This window comes from Naegleria gruberi, assembly GCF_000004985.1.
Source record: "Naegleria gruberi genomic scaffold NAEGRscaffold_49, whole genome shotgun sequence".
Taxonomy (NCBI): Eukaryota; Heterolobosea; class Eutetramitea; order Acrasida; family Naegleriidae; genus Naegleria; species Naegleria gruberi.
In genome coordinates, this window is record NW_003163278.1 from 230,501 (window position 1) to 243,016 (window position 12,516).

General features: G+C 33.6%; 6 protein-coding genes and 1 non-coding gene across 7 annotated transcripts; 2 read left to right on the forward strand and 5 right to left on the reverse strand.

The window, feature by feature from the left end:
- Positions 1–114: 114 nt before the first annotated feature.
- Positions 115–1,074, reverse strand: NAEGRDRAFT_71857 (uncharacterized protein; the record flags this gene model as incomplete). Its single annotated transcript, XM_002673081.1, has 1 exon — positions 115–1,074. One exon carries the CDS (start codon positions 1,072–1,074, stop codon positions 115–117), a length of 960 nt encoding a protein of 319 aa, XP_002673127.1.
- A 122-nt stretch (positions 1,075–1,196) lies between these two features.
- Positions 1,197–2,624, forward strand: NAEGRDRAFT_71858 (uncharacterized protein; the record flags this gene model as incomplete). Its single annotated transcript, XM_002673000.1, has 1 exon — positions 1,197–2,624. One exon carries the CDS (start codon positions 1,197–1,199, stop codon positions 2,622–2,624), a length of 1,428 nt encoding a protein of 475 aa, XP_002673046.1.
- A 392-nt stretch (positions 2,625–3,016) lies between these two features.
- NAEGRDRAFT_56298 (monoamine oxidase A-like protein) lies at positions 3,017–4,660 on the reverse strand. Its single transcript, XM_002673082.1, has 3 exons — positions 4,452–4,660; positions 4,350–4,378; positions 3,017–4,289 (listed from the first exon to the last, which is right to left on the reverse strand). Exons 1-3 carry the CDS (start codon positions 4,618–4,620, stop codon positions 3,051–3,053), a joined length of 1,437 nt encoding a protein of 478 aa, XP_002673128.1. The 5' UTR covers positions 4,621–4,660; the 3' UTR covers positions 3,017–3,050.
- A 241-nt stretch (positions 4,661–4,901) lies between these two features.
- Positions 4,902–7,132, reverse strand: NAEGRDRAFT_71860 (uncharacterized protein; the record flags this gene model as incomplete). The annotated part of the gene is made up of 2 exons (XM_002673083.1): positions 4,902–5,649; positions 5,694–7,132. The coding sequence occupies 2 exons, from the start codon at positions 7,130–7,132 to the stop codon at positions 4,902–4,904; spliced, it is 2,187 nt and encodes a 728-aa protein (XP_002673129.1).
- Positions 7,133–7,614: 482 nt separating this feature from the next.
- NAEGRDRAFT_71861 (uncharacterized protein) lies at positions 7,615–9,007 on the forward strand (the record flags this gene model as incomplete). Its single annotated transcript, XM_002673001.1, has 2 exons — positions 7,615–8,853; positions 8,894–9,007. The coding sequence occupies 2 exons, from the start codon at positions 7,615–7,617 to the stop codon at positions 9,005–9,007; spliced, it is 1,353 nt and encodes a 450-aa protein (XP_002673047.1).
- Positions 9,008–9,197: 190 nt separating this feature from the next.
- Positions 9,198–12,363, reverse strand: NAEGRDRAFT_71862 (uncharacterized protein; the record flags this gene model as incomplete). Its single annotated transcript, XM_002673084.1, has 3 exons — positions 9,198–11,124; positions 11,484–12,021; positions 12,132–12,363. 3 exons carry the CDS (start codon positions 12,361–12,363, stop codon positions 9,198–9,200), a joined length of 2,697 nt encoding a protein of 898 aa, XP_002673130.1.
- A 76-nt stretch (positions 12,364–12,439) lies between these two features.
- NAEGRDRAFT_t542 lies at positions 12,440–12,512 on the reverse strand. The gene has a single exon. It is a non-coding gene; the product is annotated as a tRNA-Lys (tRNA).
- Between the last annotated feature and the right edge of the window lie 4 nt (positions 12,513–12,516).

Genomic DNA, 12,516 nt, shown 5'->3' on the forward strand with positions numbered 1-12,516 from the left:
GTTCGACGTTGGTTTTAATACTTTTTTCCTCTATGCTTGTTGATGTGAGTTGGCTTCTTGTAAGTCCATAATCTAGAATGTAAGAGTATAAATCATATTTTGTAAAGGTATAGTTCATATCTTCTTTTTTGATTTCTCAAATAGTAGAGGCGAAATATAAAGTGAGTAGTCTTGAAGTAAAAATCCAATAAAATTAATTCCATTTCCAACAATCTCAATGCATTGAGGTAATTGATTATCGTTAAATAGTGACTTTTTCTTCTGAGTTTTAGGTTTTAATCCTAACAATAAATGAATATCCAATTTTGAGAAGTCCTGTTTTGACTTGAGAAATGAGAATGGTGTTTCTGGAACTTTGTTTTGAAATATCCAATCTCCTGCAAGTGTCTGAATAAATATAATACCCGAGTCCAATGCTAATAACTTTGAAACTTTCTCCTTAACAGGTGATTTGTTTATAACAATTTCATGCTGTATTCTTTCAATACTATACAAATAATTATTAGAAATACAATAGAATAATTTAAATCCAGCAAATACCTGTACAAATTGCTGTACCCTGAATTTTTCACTCTTTTCCTCATCCAAATAATCGACAAAATAAATATTATGATTACTATCCATTTCAAAAGCAAACCTTCCATACGATGTAAAGAGAGTCGAAAATCCATTAAATGTGTGGACCTGAACCACATATTCATCATCAATAAATCGATCCTCCTGTAGGAAATACGTAATAGGAGGTCGAATTGATGCTGATTCCCACTTTGATCGTTTCGGAGCCATCACTACCTTTGAAAAAACATCCACCTCTTCATAGATTGAATAGTAACAAGCTGATGGAATTAACTTTTCACTCATTGGGAGTGGTACTTTAATTTCAATACAATTCTCTACTAGTGGATGAACAAATTTCCTTGTATGTGGTCCAAACTCATCAAAAGGATCGGATCGAAAAGTTTCATCATGACATTGTATACTGGTAATTTTGTAAAATTTATTACTTTCATGATTGGCATTGCCACCATCTTGATAAGGATAGGGAAATCTCTTCCCTTGATCATATTCATTCATTTTTTTGTATTATTGTAACAATTTAATTATATTTAATTAAAATATATAATTAAATAATTAAAAATTACATTTTAGGCTTTTCAATTTCCAAGTTCTATTTTTACAAAAGTAATCAAAAAAAAATGTCTTTGCATGATGATCATTGGGAGGAAATAATTCCTAACAATAATAACAATACTCATGATGATAAGAATGAAGGTTGGAATTCAATTCCTGACGAATTGTGGATTGAAATATTTTCGTTTCATTGTGATTCGTTCCGATCAGTGTTGATCGATATTCCATCTATATCTCGGAGGTTTTGCGATTTGATTTCTCCACCCAAGTTGGATCATTTGATGATGGCTTTTCAAAAGTGTCATGAACAACATCAGGATTTGAAGAATTCTTCTTCCTCTTCGGATGAAAGTAGTAATGGTAATGCTCCAACAGAGAAAGTTAGTGGTTGGAGAAAGTTTTTCAGTTTTGTAAAGAAGAAATCAAGTAATAATACTGTAAATGATGAGAAGAATGTTGATTTGGTTTCTCCTCCAATGGAAAATGTAAATTCTAACGAGGATGAAGTTCAGGAAATGATTAAGCAATTAGAAAAAGATTTTAAAGAAATGAGTTTGGAATGTGTAAATACGGGTGGTGATTTATTGTACAAAAGATTATTGGAATTACAAGAACTGATCGATTTTAAAGAGCTTGTTTTGAAACATGGCTCGTTCAGGTCGGCTTTTGTACAATCTGTCATTGACGGTATAAAATTGAATCCAGAGAAGTGTTTCAGAAGAGAAATGATCTATCACGCTTCACATATTTTTAAAACTGAAGAAGATTATCATTCATTTATTAGTAGCCACGAAGGAGAAATAGAGATGCAGAAGCACCAATCAGAAAGTTGTGGAACAACCATATTGATGACCGATGATTACTCTAGCTCAAGTGCTGGTATCAATTTAATTTCAAATCCAATATTTTATGATACTGGCGTTAAATTTTACGAGTTTAGAGTGCACAAAAGTGGAAGATATGATAATTATCTTATTGGTCTGTGCCTCACTGAGGTATTGGAATTGGATAGCATGTTAAAGAAGACATATGAGCAAACTGACAATTTATCTTCTAGATTTTTACTGGAAGAAGGGAAAACTTACGACCTCAAATATTATGATTATTTTGGTTCCTCTAATTCAATCGGTTGGGCCTATTATAATGAAGGATTGTCTGTTTACTTTAATGGGGGATCTAATTATTCGGCACCCTCCTTCAGTTCCAAACTCTCATATCCATGCGACTATAAAGGTTGTGAGTATGTTTTGGGAATTTATTTAGATACTAAGAATATGAGATTAGTATTTGCAAAGAATGGAGCATTAAGTACTCATGGATATGATTTAAATGCATACTTTACAAAGCATCCAAAATTTATGCAAAAAAAGCTTGCTCTTTATCCATGTCTTTCTATGGGACACAAATTTGATGCTGTAACATTTGAGACACGAATTCCTCTGGCAACTATGGTCACCATTAGGAATTTGGTTAAATCAGTGAAATTCAATTAAGAGTCTTTCCAACCATTTGTAAATTATTTCATTCTAAAGTTAAATAGACATTGAGCCTTTTTGAAACTGTTTTTCTTCTTAAACGATGCTATCTTCAGTGATGTCAAATACAAGATGTAGTCAAGGATCAAAGTTTGCAACAAACTCTTGATGGATTGGTTGCTGACTTTTCTTATCTCCTCAGTGAGGAAGATATCTTTATTGATAATACTATTCACAAAGCTGCTATCAAGGTTGATGAAAGCAGGTGCCGAAGCTAGTGCTGCCACTGCAATTGAATTTTTAACTTTGAATCAAATTTCATTCCAAATCTATTCAGTTCTCTGTTGGTAAGGTGAACAAGTTGTAATTTAAATAAACCACTTTTTGTAAAAAATATTATAAAGCCGTTTCTACCAAAATGAATTCTGAATGTTAATAATTTATTTAGAGTTTTGAAGGTCTATTACTACCCAAGGCATCTGTCACTTCACGAACGACTCTTTCAGCACTGACAATAGCACCTTCCATATAACCAATCCATGCTGTAGCTGTTTCAGTACCAGCAATAAACAATTTACGATTATACAATGGTTCTCTGTAGGCCATCTTGGTCATAGTCAAAGTACCTGGAGCAGTGATAGCACCATAACTTCCTCTAGTGTAAGGATCCATACCCCAATCCTTTTCAATATAATCTACAAATTGTGATTTCCACTCTTCGACTGTACCACCAAGAGTTTCACTGTATTGTTTCATTAACAAGGCAACCTTCTTTTCCTTTGAGAATGTACTCCATTCACAAGCTCTAGTGGCATAAACGAAACCACAAATACCAAAAATGAGATCATTCTTGTAACCAATATCATAAGTAAGAGTATGCCAATCTTCATCTTGGAGTGACAAAATGAAACCATTACTATTGTACTTGGTTCTCCAGAATGGTTGTTTAAATATTGTAAAGCACTTTACAGCATAACCCATAGGTGTTCTTTGACAGAATTGATGTCTTTGAGATGGAACTGGTGGTTCGTATTGAATACCAAGGTGAGTCCATGGCAAATTAGTGGCAATAACCTTTTTGGCTTGGAAAACCTTTCCATTTTCACAAGTAACAGACATGGTTTCACCTTCATCCTTAATTTTAGTCACTGGATGCTTCAATAATACATTGAGCTTGTACTTGTCAACGAGTCCAGTAACAATACCATTAGTACCAAGGTAAACTTTGGCATCTTGGGCAGCATCTCTGACATTCATCAAATTATCAAAACTTCCAGCAGCAGCAATATACCACAACATGAATAAAGTTGAAACTTCAGATGGATCAACAGCAAGAACAGTAATAACAAAGGTTCTGAAAAAGTCCTTAGCAACTTCAGTCTTGAACATTGAATCCATAAAGGTTTGAACAGATTGTGAGTCATATTCCAAAGCCTTAGCACATTCACATGGTGCATCAACTGGAACAGTGTTAGCCATTTCTTCAATCTTCATGATAGAACGTTGGAAATCCAACAAGACTTCTTCAGTAACATTCTTTGGATCAGATGGAATGCTTCCTGTATATTTGAGAATATTCTTCTTACCACCAATACTTGGCATGACAAGGGATGAATTTCTATTTTCTTGTTCAAAGTATTGAGGAACCAATGACAAGTTAAGTTCCTTAATAAGAGACAAAACCTATTAAAATAGTTGCAATGAAATTGATAGATTAATTGATCATGATCAAAAATTCCTTACCTTTGGTTGAGGTGGTCCAACCCATTGTCCTATATTTTAATTCATCACATTGTGATCATCAAATATACATTTTAAATAATATATTATTTAAAAAACACAAACCTCCGATATCAATAACAACCTTTCCATTCAACAGGCTTTGAGAACGCAATCTTCCTCCAATATAATCATTAGCCTCCAAAATTAAAACATTGGTAATATTATTTTGTTTCAACAACTTGGCAGCATTAACTCCGGCCATACCAGCACCAATAACAATAACATCATACATTTTGCCTCCACAACATGGTGAAGATTCAACACAACTATTTTGAAGCATTTTTTTTTAGTTGTGTTTTTCAAGATTTTTGTTTTGCACTTTTTTAGAACTCGCTCAAGAGTTGCTTCAGAGGTAAAATTTGGAAGTAAATAAAATTTTGAACTCAACTTTACAATGATGAATAAGGTTATATTTGAGAAGGTCAACGAATATTTTAAAGGTCGCGCATTTAATGCACTTTAAGGCGAATTTTTATTTTATAGAGATATCCTTACAGGGATGATGCGGAATGCTCAATAATTAAATATCAATGAAATGCAAATAGTGAGAAGGAGTGTTACAATTAATGAACAGTCCAATTTAAAAGATGATGAAACTCTTGTGGAATTTCTAGCAGAAACAGTTGGCTGAATGGCAGAGTTGGAGGCAGTTGGTACAACTACATTGGATGGAGTATATTTCAATAAACCAATGTCATTGAATGGAATTTTGGTAAAGTATTCATTCTCGTATGGGTTTCCTTCAATGAGTGTGAAATTTAAGGCACTTGGGTTGGCAAACCATTTCATTGGAACATTCATGGTATTGTTGGAGACAGTTGACTTGGCATAAACCATTGATGCAATATTCAATGAAGTTGTTCCACTCATTAAATTGAAAACTACCTTATTTCCTTTTGGAGCATGAGGGTCATCATTGAGAATATTAACAAGAGATGGATAGGCAGAAGCCCAAGGCTCGGTTTGATAAGGCATATTTTGGAGATTCTTCATGAGTTGTACTGAATTATTTGGTGCATTATATCCTCTGTTATCAACATGAATACTAATGGTATTGTTAATGAAAATATTGTTTCTTACACCATTATCTCTACCACCACCAACAAGAATAGCTCTGTAACATTCCAAAAGTACGTTTCCGTAAACATCAGCAGATGAATATTGATCATCAAGGTAAATACATGAAGTACCAAGTTGACCAGGTCCACGAATGTGGTGAATGAAATTGTACTTGATGACATTTCCTCTCATAGTCCAATCTCTATTCGAAACATTAGAAATGAATATGAACAACTTTAAACATACCTTCCACTATAAATGGCTCCAGCATCTCCTGTTTGAGTGCAAACATTGTAAATTTCATTGTAAGATAATTCATGGTTATTACCACTGTGCAAGATGGCTACATGCGAAGCTGTATGCAATACATTGTGCATTACCTTAACACCACATCCACTCAATGAAACTGCGCCTCTATAGGTCTTACCAATTCTTGAAAAATTGAAAATAGTATTGTTCATTACAATGAGATCAGTATTGGTGAGTGTAATTCTTGAACCACCAGAAACTGAAACACCTCCTTGACCCAATTCATACATGGTATTGCTTGTAACCTTACAACCAGTCAAACAATTACCAATAGCAAGGCCAACATTACCAGTATTGGAGATAGTACAACTATTCACAATCAAATAATTATAATTTGATGCCTTGATTGCGGTTCCTCTACACATTCCCAAATTGAGATTATGGAATTGATGAGCATGGGCATTGACTGTGAAAATCTGATCAGTTACTGAAAGAACCAAATCATCATCATTTTCCAGAGGTCCAGGTGGATACAAATAAACCATGTCATCTAAAATAATGTATTCTCCAGCTTGATCGAGCTCACTCAAGAAATTCAATAAGAAAAATCTTTGACCACCCACAATACCATAAGTAATTGAGGATTGTTTTAAAGTGACAACACCTTCTGGAGTGACACTTTGTAAATCTTCAGTGCCATCTGCCCAATCGTATGCCCAATATCCAAAACCGAAAGGATACTTTTCATTTGGCCATCTATTTCTATTGGTTGCATTAGTAGCATCGAATGTGAAATTATTGACACCTGGCTTGGCTCCAATCTTTAAGAAATTATCATCGAGTGTATCAGGAGAAATATTTGGATAACGAGCCAACGTCAAAACCTTTCCTCTATAGAAAAGTTCATTTTGTGAATCAGTTGAACCAATATATTGACCATTTCTTTTGAGTTTTGAAATTTGAGTTTGTGAAAAACCGACAGCTGTCAAATTCAATTGCAAAACCTTTCCTTGTGAGCTTGTTGGAATCATATTAAAGGCCCAATTATTATTCTGAGATGTTACAACTGACCACAAGCTAGCTGGGAGTGGAACACCACCAACCACTTTGACACTCTTGCCAGAATTTAAAGGTTTCCAAATGACAGGTGAAGTATTATCATTATACTTGCTAGGACTAGCTAAGGTAATTGATGAATTAATGAAATAGGACCCTTCTTCAATTAAAATGTTATAGGTTTGATTGGTGAGAGCTGAATTCTTCATGGACACAACTGTGGCTGCTGCTTTAGACAAAGTTTTGAATGGAGAGTTGGTTGAGTTACCAAAGTTTGTATCGAGACCTTGACTGTCCGAAACGTAGATGTTAACTTGGCCTTTTAACACAGATAGAATGGTTAGCAACAAAACGAAACAAACTAGTGTTGAATATTTCATTTTTTTGTGTGATGATTTTTGATTGACACGATTTGTAACATTGATTAGAAATGATTCGGCCGTTTGTGAACTGTCATTTGCCTCATTATTTGCCCTTGTATTGTTTAAAAGAATATGCATCAATTATTATATGGACTAATCTTACATTTCATATTTGGTTTAGTTTCATTATTGAACTTTAGTTTTCAGAGAAATCTTTGTATCTATAGATAGAATATCATATAAAAACCAAGTATTTTCAACAATTCCTTTTTCCTTACTTGAAATCGAACGTAATTTCAACAATTTTGTAATATTTTCCAATTTTGGCGCTGAAATTTCAATTCAAAAAATTAAAAAAAAATTAAAAAACTCTTTTCATGCTCAATTTTATCAGTTACGAAGATGAGAATGATCAACATGATCGATATTTTCGTTCCGTAGCCAAATTTCTCTTCACTCCAATTATTCTATGGTCCACTTTGAGTGCTCTGTTCGGATTGATGGGTCTGATCATTTATGCAATTTTTGTATCCTATGATGGAGGGCCTGAATACATTACGAATGAATATATTGGGATTTGGATGAGTGGAGTATTGCTGAGTGTGAGTGGGCAATTAATTTATTTAATTAGTAAGCCACCTGATCGTGATCAGAAGAAGAAATGGTCGGATAGGATATTGTTTGCAATGAATGGATTGTATTTTGGTTTAATGTTGGTGATGAGTTTAGTGATCATGATTGGATATTCAATGTATGGATTGAGAGTGGATTTGATTGTGTGTTCAGTGTTGATTTTCTCTATTGGATTGTTGAGCTTTGTAGTTGTGATATTGAGATGGTTTGCCAGAGGAATGGTTCCATGTGATTGTTGTTATGAAATGGAAGACGATGATGATAACGTTAGTGCATCACATCCTCTAATGTTTTCTTTCAAAATGTCAGTGAATAGAGAAAAACCGAAAAAGAGAAATAATTCATGCTTGTTGAATTGTGTGAAATATACATGTTTATTTGGAGTGAATTCTGTGTTGAGGACTGTATCAATTGTGATTTTATTACTTCTCGCTTTTGGAGCTGTCAATTTGGCAAATATTGTGAATATTTCAAAGAGAGGAAGAATGGTAAAGGTAAAATTGAATGATGGGTCTGAAAGAGTCCAGAAAATTCATTTGATTTGTGACGGACCTAAAGAATCAAATCAAAGTTCCACTTTTATATTCGAGAGTGATTTTTCACACAATTATGCAGATTTTTCAGATATCCAAACTTACATGACTCAACTTGGAAGAAGATCATGTATTTTTGATAAACCTGGGCTTGGATTCTCAGATTACCTATTCAAAGATCAAAAGAATGTCTCTACCTTTTATCATAACTTTATGCAGTCAATAGGAGAACAGCCACCATACATTTTTGTTGGATGGGGAGGAGGTGGTTCAATAATTTATCAATATGCCAGAGATCACCCTGAGATGGTAAAGTCTTTGACCTTCTTGGATGTTTTTCCAGATGGAATAGAATTTACTTCAGCCAAAATATTGAAGAAACTAACAGAATCAGAATATGAAGCATTTAAAAAGAGTGAATTGAATTCTAGAAGGAGTATTATGAATATTGTGAATGCTATTGGAGTACCATTAGGAATTATGCCTTTCATTATCGGTCCAAATTCAAATACAAGCAATTCAAATGAAATTGCATTCTGGATGAGAACCGAAAAAACATGGATCACTCAATCAGTGTTTCTTGATGAAATGATTAATAATCAAAATTATACAGATTCTGTTTTTAACCTCAATCTCCCTCAAAATATTCCCATCAACCTGGTCATTTCAAAACACAATGATAGCTGGGTTGAGCAAAACAATTACCAGTGCAAATCTTTTGGAATAGATTCAAAAGAATGCAAATATCAGGTGGAATTGAACAAATTTTATGTGGAATCACAGTTGAACATTGTTCCCTCACTTAATGGAGGATCTGTGACATTTTGCACAGACAATGACTGTTCTCAATCATATTATACTTTCATCAATCCAAAGTACACGGCAGAGACATTGAATAGAATTTATAAGAAGGATATTTAGTAATAGCGAACTGGTTGGTTTTTGATATTTTCAAGGTAAGGAGAAATCTCAGGTACATCATTTACCAACCTGACACAATTTTCTTTTGAGAAGAACCTTGAAGCTCCATACAAACGCTCAATAAGTTTTGGACGTTTAGCCAGTAAAAGCTTTCCAAAGTAATAGTCATGTTTAGCCAAAAAACCAACAAAATAATAAATTGGTGAGCTGACCAATAGTTTTGGATTTTTCAGCATGACTTCGTAACACAATTCATCATCAATTTCTTCAGTATCAAAACAGAAGTGAGATACTTTGAGAAGTAACGCTTTTCTCACATCAGGATCACTAACATAAGGTAGATTAGTTCGAGCCATTCTTTCTAAGGTGGTTGGGTCTCCTAATTTTACAATATCAAGTATTTGATCTCTTGTAATGAAGTGTTCAATTGGGTAGTGATTGTTGAAATATTTCGTAATTGGAACGATGATTTTTGGGAATTCGTACATAACACTATCCTTTAAATTAATTAGAGTTCCATCCTCATTGACATTGAAATATAATCTATTCAAAAAGTTTTTCAAATTTTCCGATCCAACTTGTTTAGCAATATATATCTTCGCTTCTGTGAAACACTTGTCCAAAATTTTAAGATAGTTTTCATCAGTTTTGCCCAGCACTTCTAAATTATTGGGATACCTCAATGCAATATCTATTAAATCCTTTTCCTTTTTCATATCATCTGATAGGAAAGGAAAATAAGAAGGCTGAATAGCCAAAAGTTTCTTTACAATCTTCTTATTTGATAGAACTTCTGATAGAAATGCATCTGCTTGAGAAGGATCAATGGCTTTTTCTCTAATGGAACCATCCATTATTTTCTTGGCAAGTCCAGGATATACACCTCTCTTCTTCAGATGGTTCCTGAAAAAATTGAAGTGTTTTGGTGTATATGGTTGGTCTAATATAGTGTCCATATAGAAACTATCTGACGACAAGCAAACAGGTACCAAATCATTTAGAGTAAAAGTACCCTTTCCAATAAAAGGAAATTTTTCAATCTGCTTTGTAAATAGCTCAGGATAATCATCTCTTTCAAATATAGAAAGCAAGTCATAATCAATATTTTCAGAAATAACCAAACCACTCATTAAAGAAAACGCTCCATAATAATCTTTTCTTTTGAAAAACATCAGCTGAATACATTCCATCTCAAGATGATGGCCAGTTACAAGAGTGTGATATCCCATTAAATTTGGCTTTTTTCTTACAAAGTAATCCAAAAGCTCAGCTCTTTCATAGCAGCTGTGTGCTGTTGGTATCCAAGCCAAGGGATTTCTCGGATAGTGACGGTAATAATTATCAAAGAGAGCTGATTTGGGAGGTTTCAGAACTATCGAACAAACTTTCTTCTTTGTTTCTAAATCCAATCTTTCGAATGGAATTTTCAAAGCAACCTGAGGACATTTCCTAACAGCAGTCAATACAATGTCTGGATCCACTTTGAGTCTCTCTGAAATATGTGTATAGCAATAAGGACTACGTTTGGACATTCTCATGGCATTCATTATGAACTCTTTGTCATTCAATAATCGCTTAGGTATATTATTTAAATCTTGTAACCCCTTTTCCACAAAATCATTCACCAACATTCTCAAAAACAATTCTCCACTCAAATAATCACAATCTTCAATATAAATAAACATTCCACAGATATATAATCCCTTCTTGAAAATGAGTAGCATGTATTCATTAATCATCATGTCTACACATAGAGAACTTCCTATTAATCTGTCAGATATCAACCCAGCTACTGAATGACATTCCTTTGCAGCCACTCTCTTGTCAAATAAATTCGGATAATCAATTGCTAATTTCTTGAAAAACAAATATCTCTTATCAAAGGACAATATCTCAACAAATGCAAAACACACCCTCGAAAATCTATTAAATTCCAACAAGGAAAGATAATTTAATATGATTAGCCATGAATCTTCGGAAAGGTGCCAATCTTTGTAGTACTTGATCGATCGGGTGTATTCTCTTTGTTCATCCTCGAGCCTTCTCATCTCTTCCATATTTTCAGAATAGTCGAAATTGAACCCGAAATCTTCATATTCTTCTTCTGCCATTTTTTTTGGTTTACTTTGTAGACAACAATTCACATTTACAATTGAGTTCACAGAATGTTCAACAAATCAGAACATTAATGTGTTACAGTGAATTGGTGCAATCCATGACCTTCATCCAGTTTAGTTACATTGAATTGATGATAACAAGTGTCACCCCCTTCTCGAACAAACCTTTTGTAATTTGAAAGGGTTAGTACTTCATTGGTTATATATGGTGCATTCAAGGTAACTCCACAAATACTACAAATCATTTCTACAAGCAATGCTTCTATTGTAAACTGAATTTCTGGATCTTCCAGTCCCAAAACAAATTCAACATCCAAGAAAATATATGGTATAATGGAAAGGAAATCAGCAAATCTGTAACTAACACTGGCCTTTTCACTATGGTGTTCAATTAAAACTCTGAAAAATTGATTTCCATTGACTGAAATTGAAAAATAGGAATCTGTAAAGCCATAATATGTATCTTGATCAATTTCATCTTTGAATTCAATTCTCAAAGGATATCCATAATCTGTAAAAATTGTAAAGTTTTTCTTAGATTTACCATTTTCTGATTCAACAGAATGAACAAACACATCGTGATTCAATGTATAAGCATCTGCATAAAGACTCCATTTAGAATAATTTTCTAGAGTCTTTTCTCGTACTTTTTCCAATGCCAATCCAATATTACACAAATGAGAGACTTTTCTCAATCCCAGTTCTTTAATTATTAGTGGTGATGCTATTAATTTATAGAAATTATCTCTCTCGTACAATGACAAATACACAAATACTTGAAAACATCCCAATGAGATTTAAACTGATTATTACTTTGATCATTCTTGGCATGTTCAATGCACAAATCATGACACTTTCCAATGATTTTGGTAAAACGGAAATATGTTTGCAAATAATGGTGAGCAAATTGATCATCATTTTGAATGGCATTGTACATTTTCTTAGATGAGAGACGCAAAGACAACACTTCCGATGGGCATGAGTAGAAGAGAATTAAATTAATTTCATCGAGGCAAAGATTGGCCAGGATTGAAACTTTGGACATTTTTTTAAAAGATTGGAAACACTTGCATTGTAAAGAATGAAAGCTAAATATTATTGAAAAACAACTAAAAGGAAATCGCCCACCGTGGGGGTCGAACCCACGACCACAAGGTTAAGAGCCTTGCGCTCTACCGACTGAGCTAGACGGGCTATT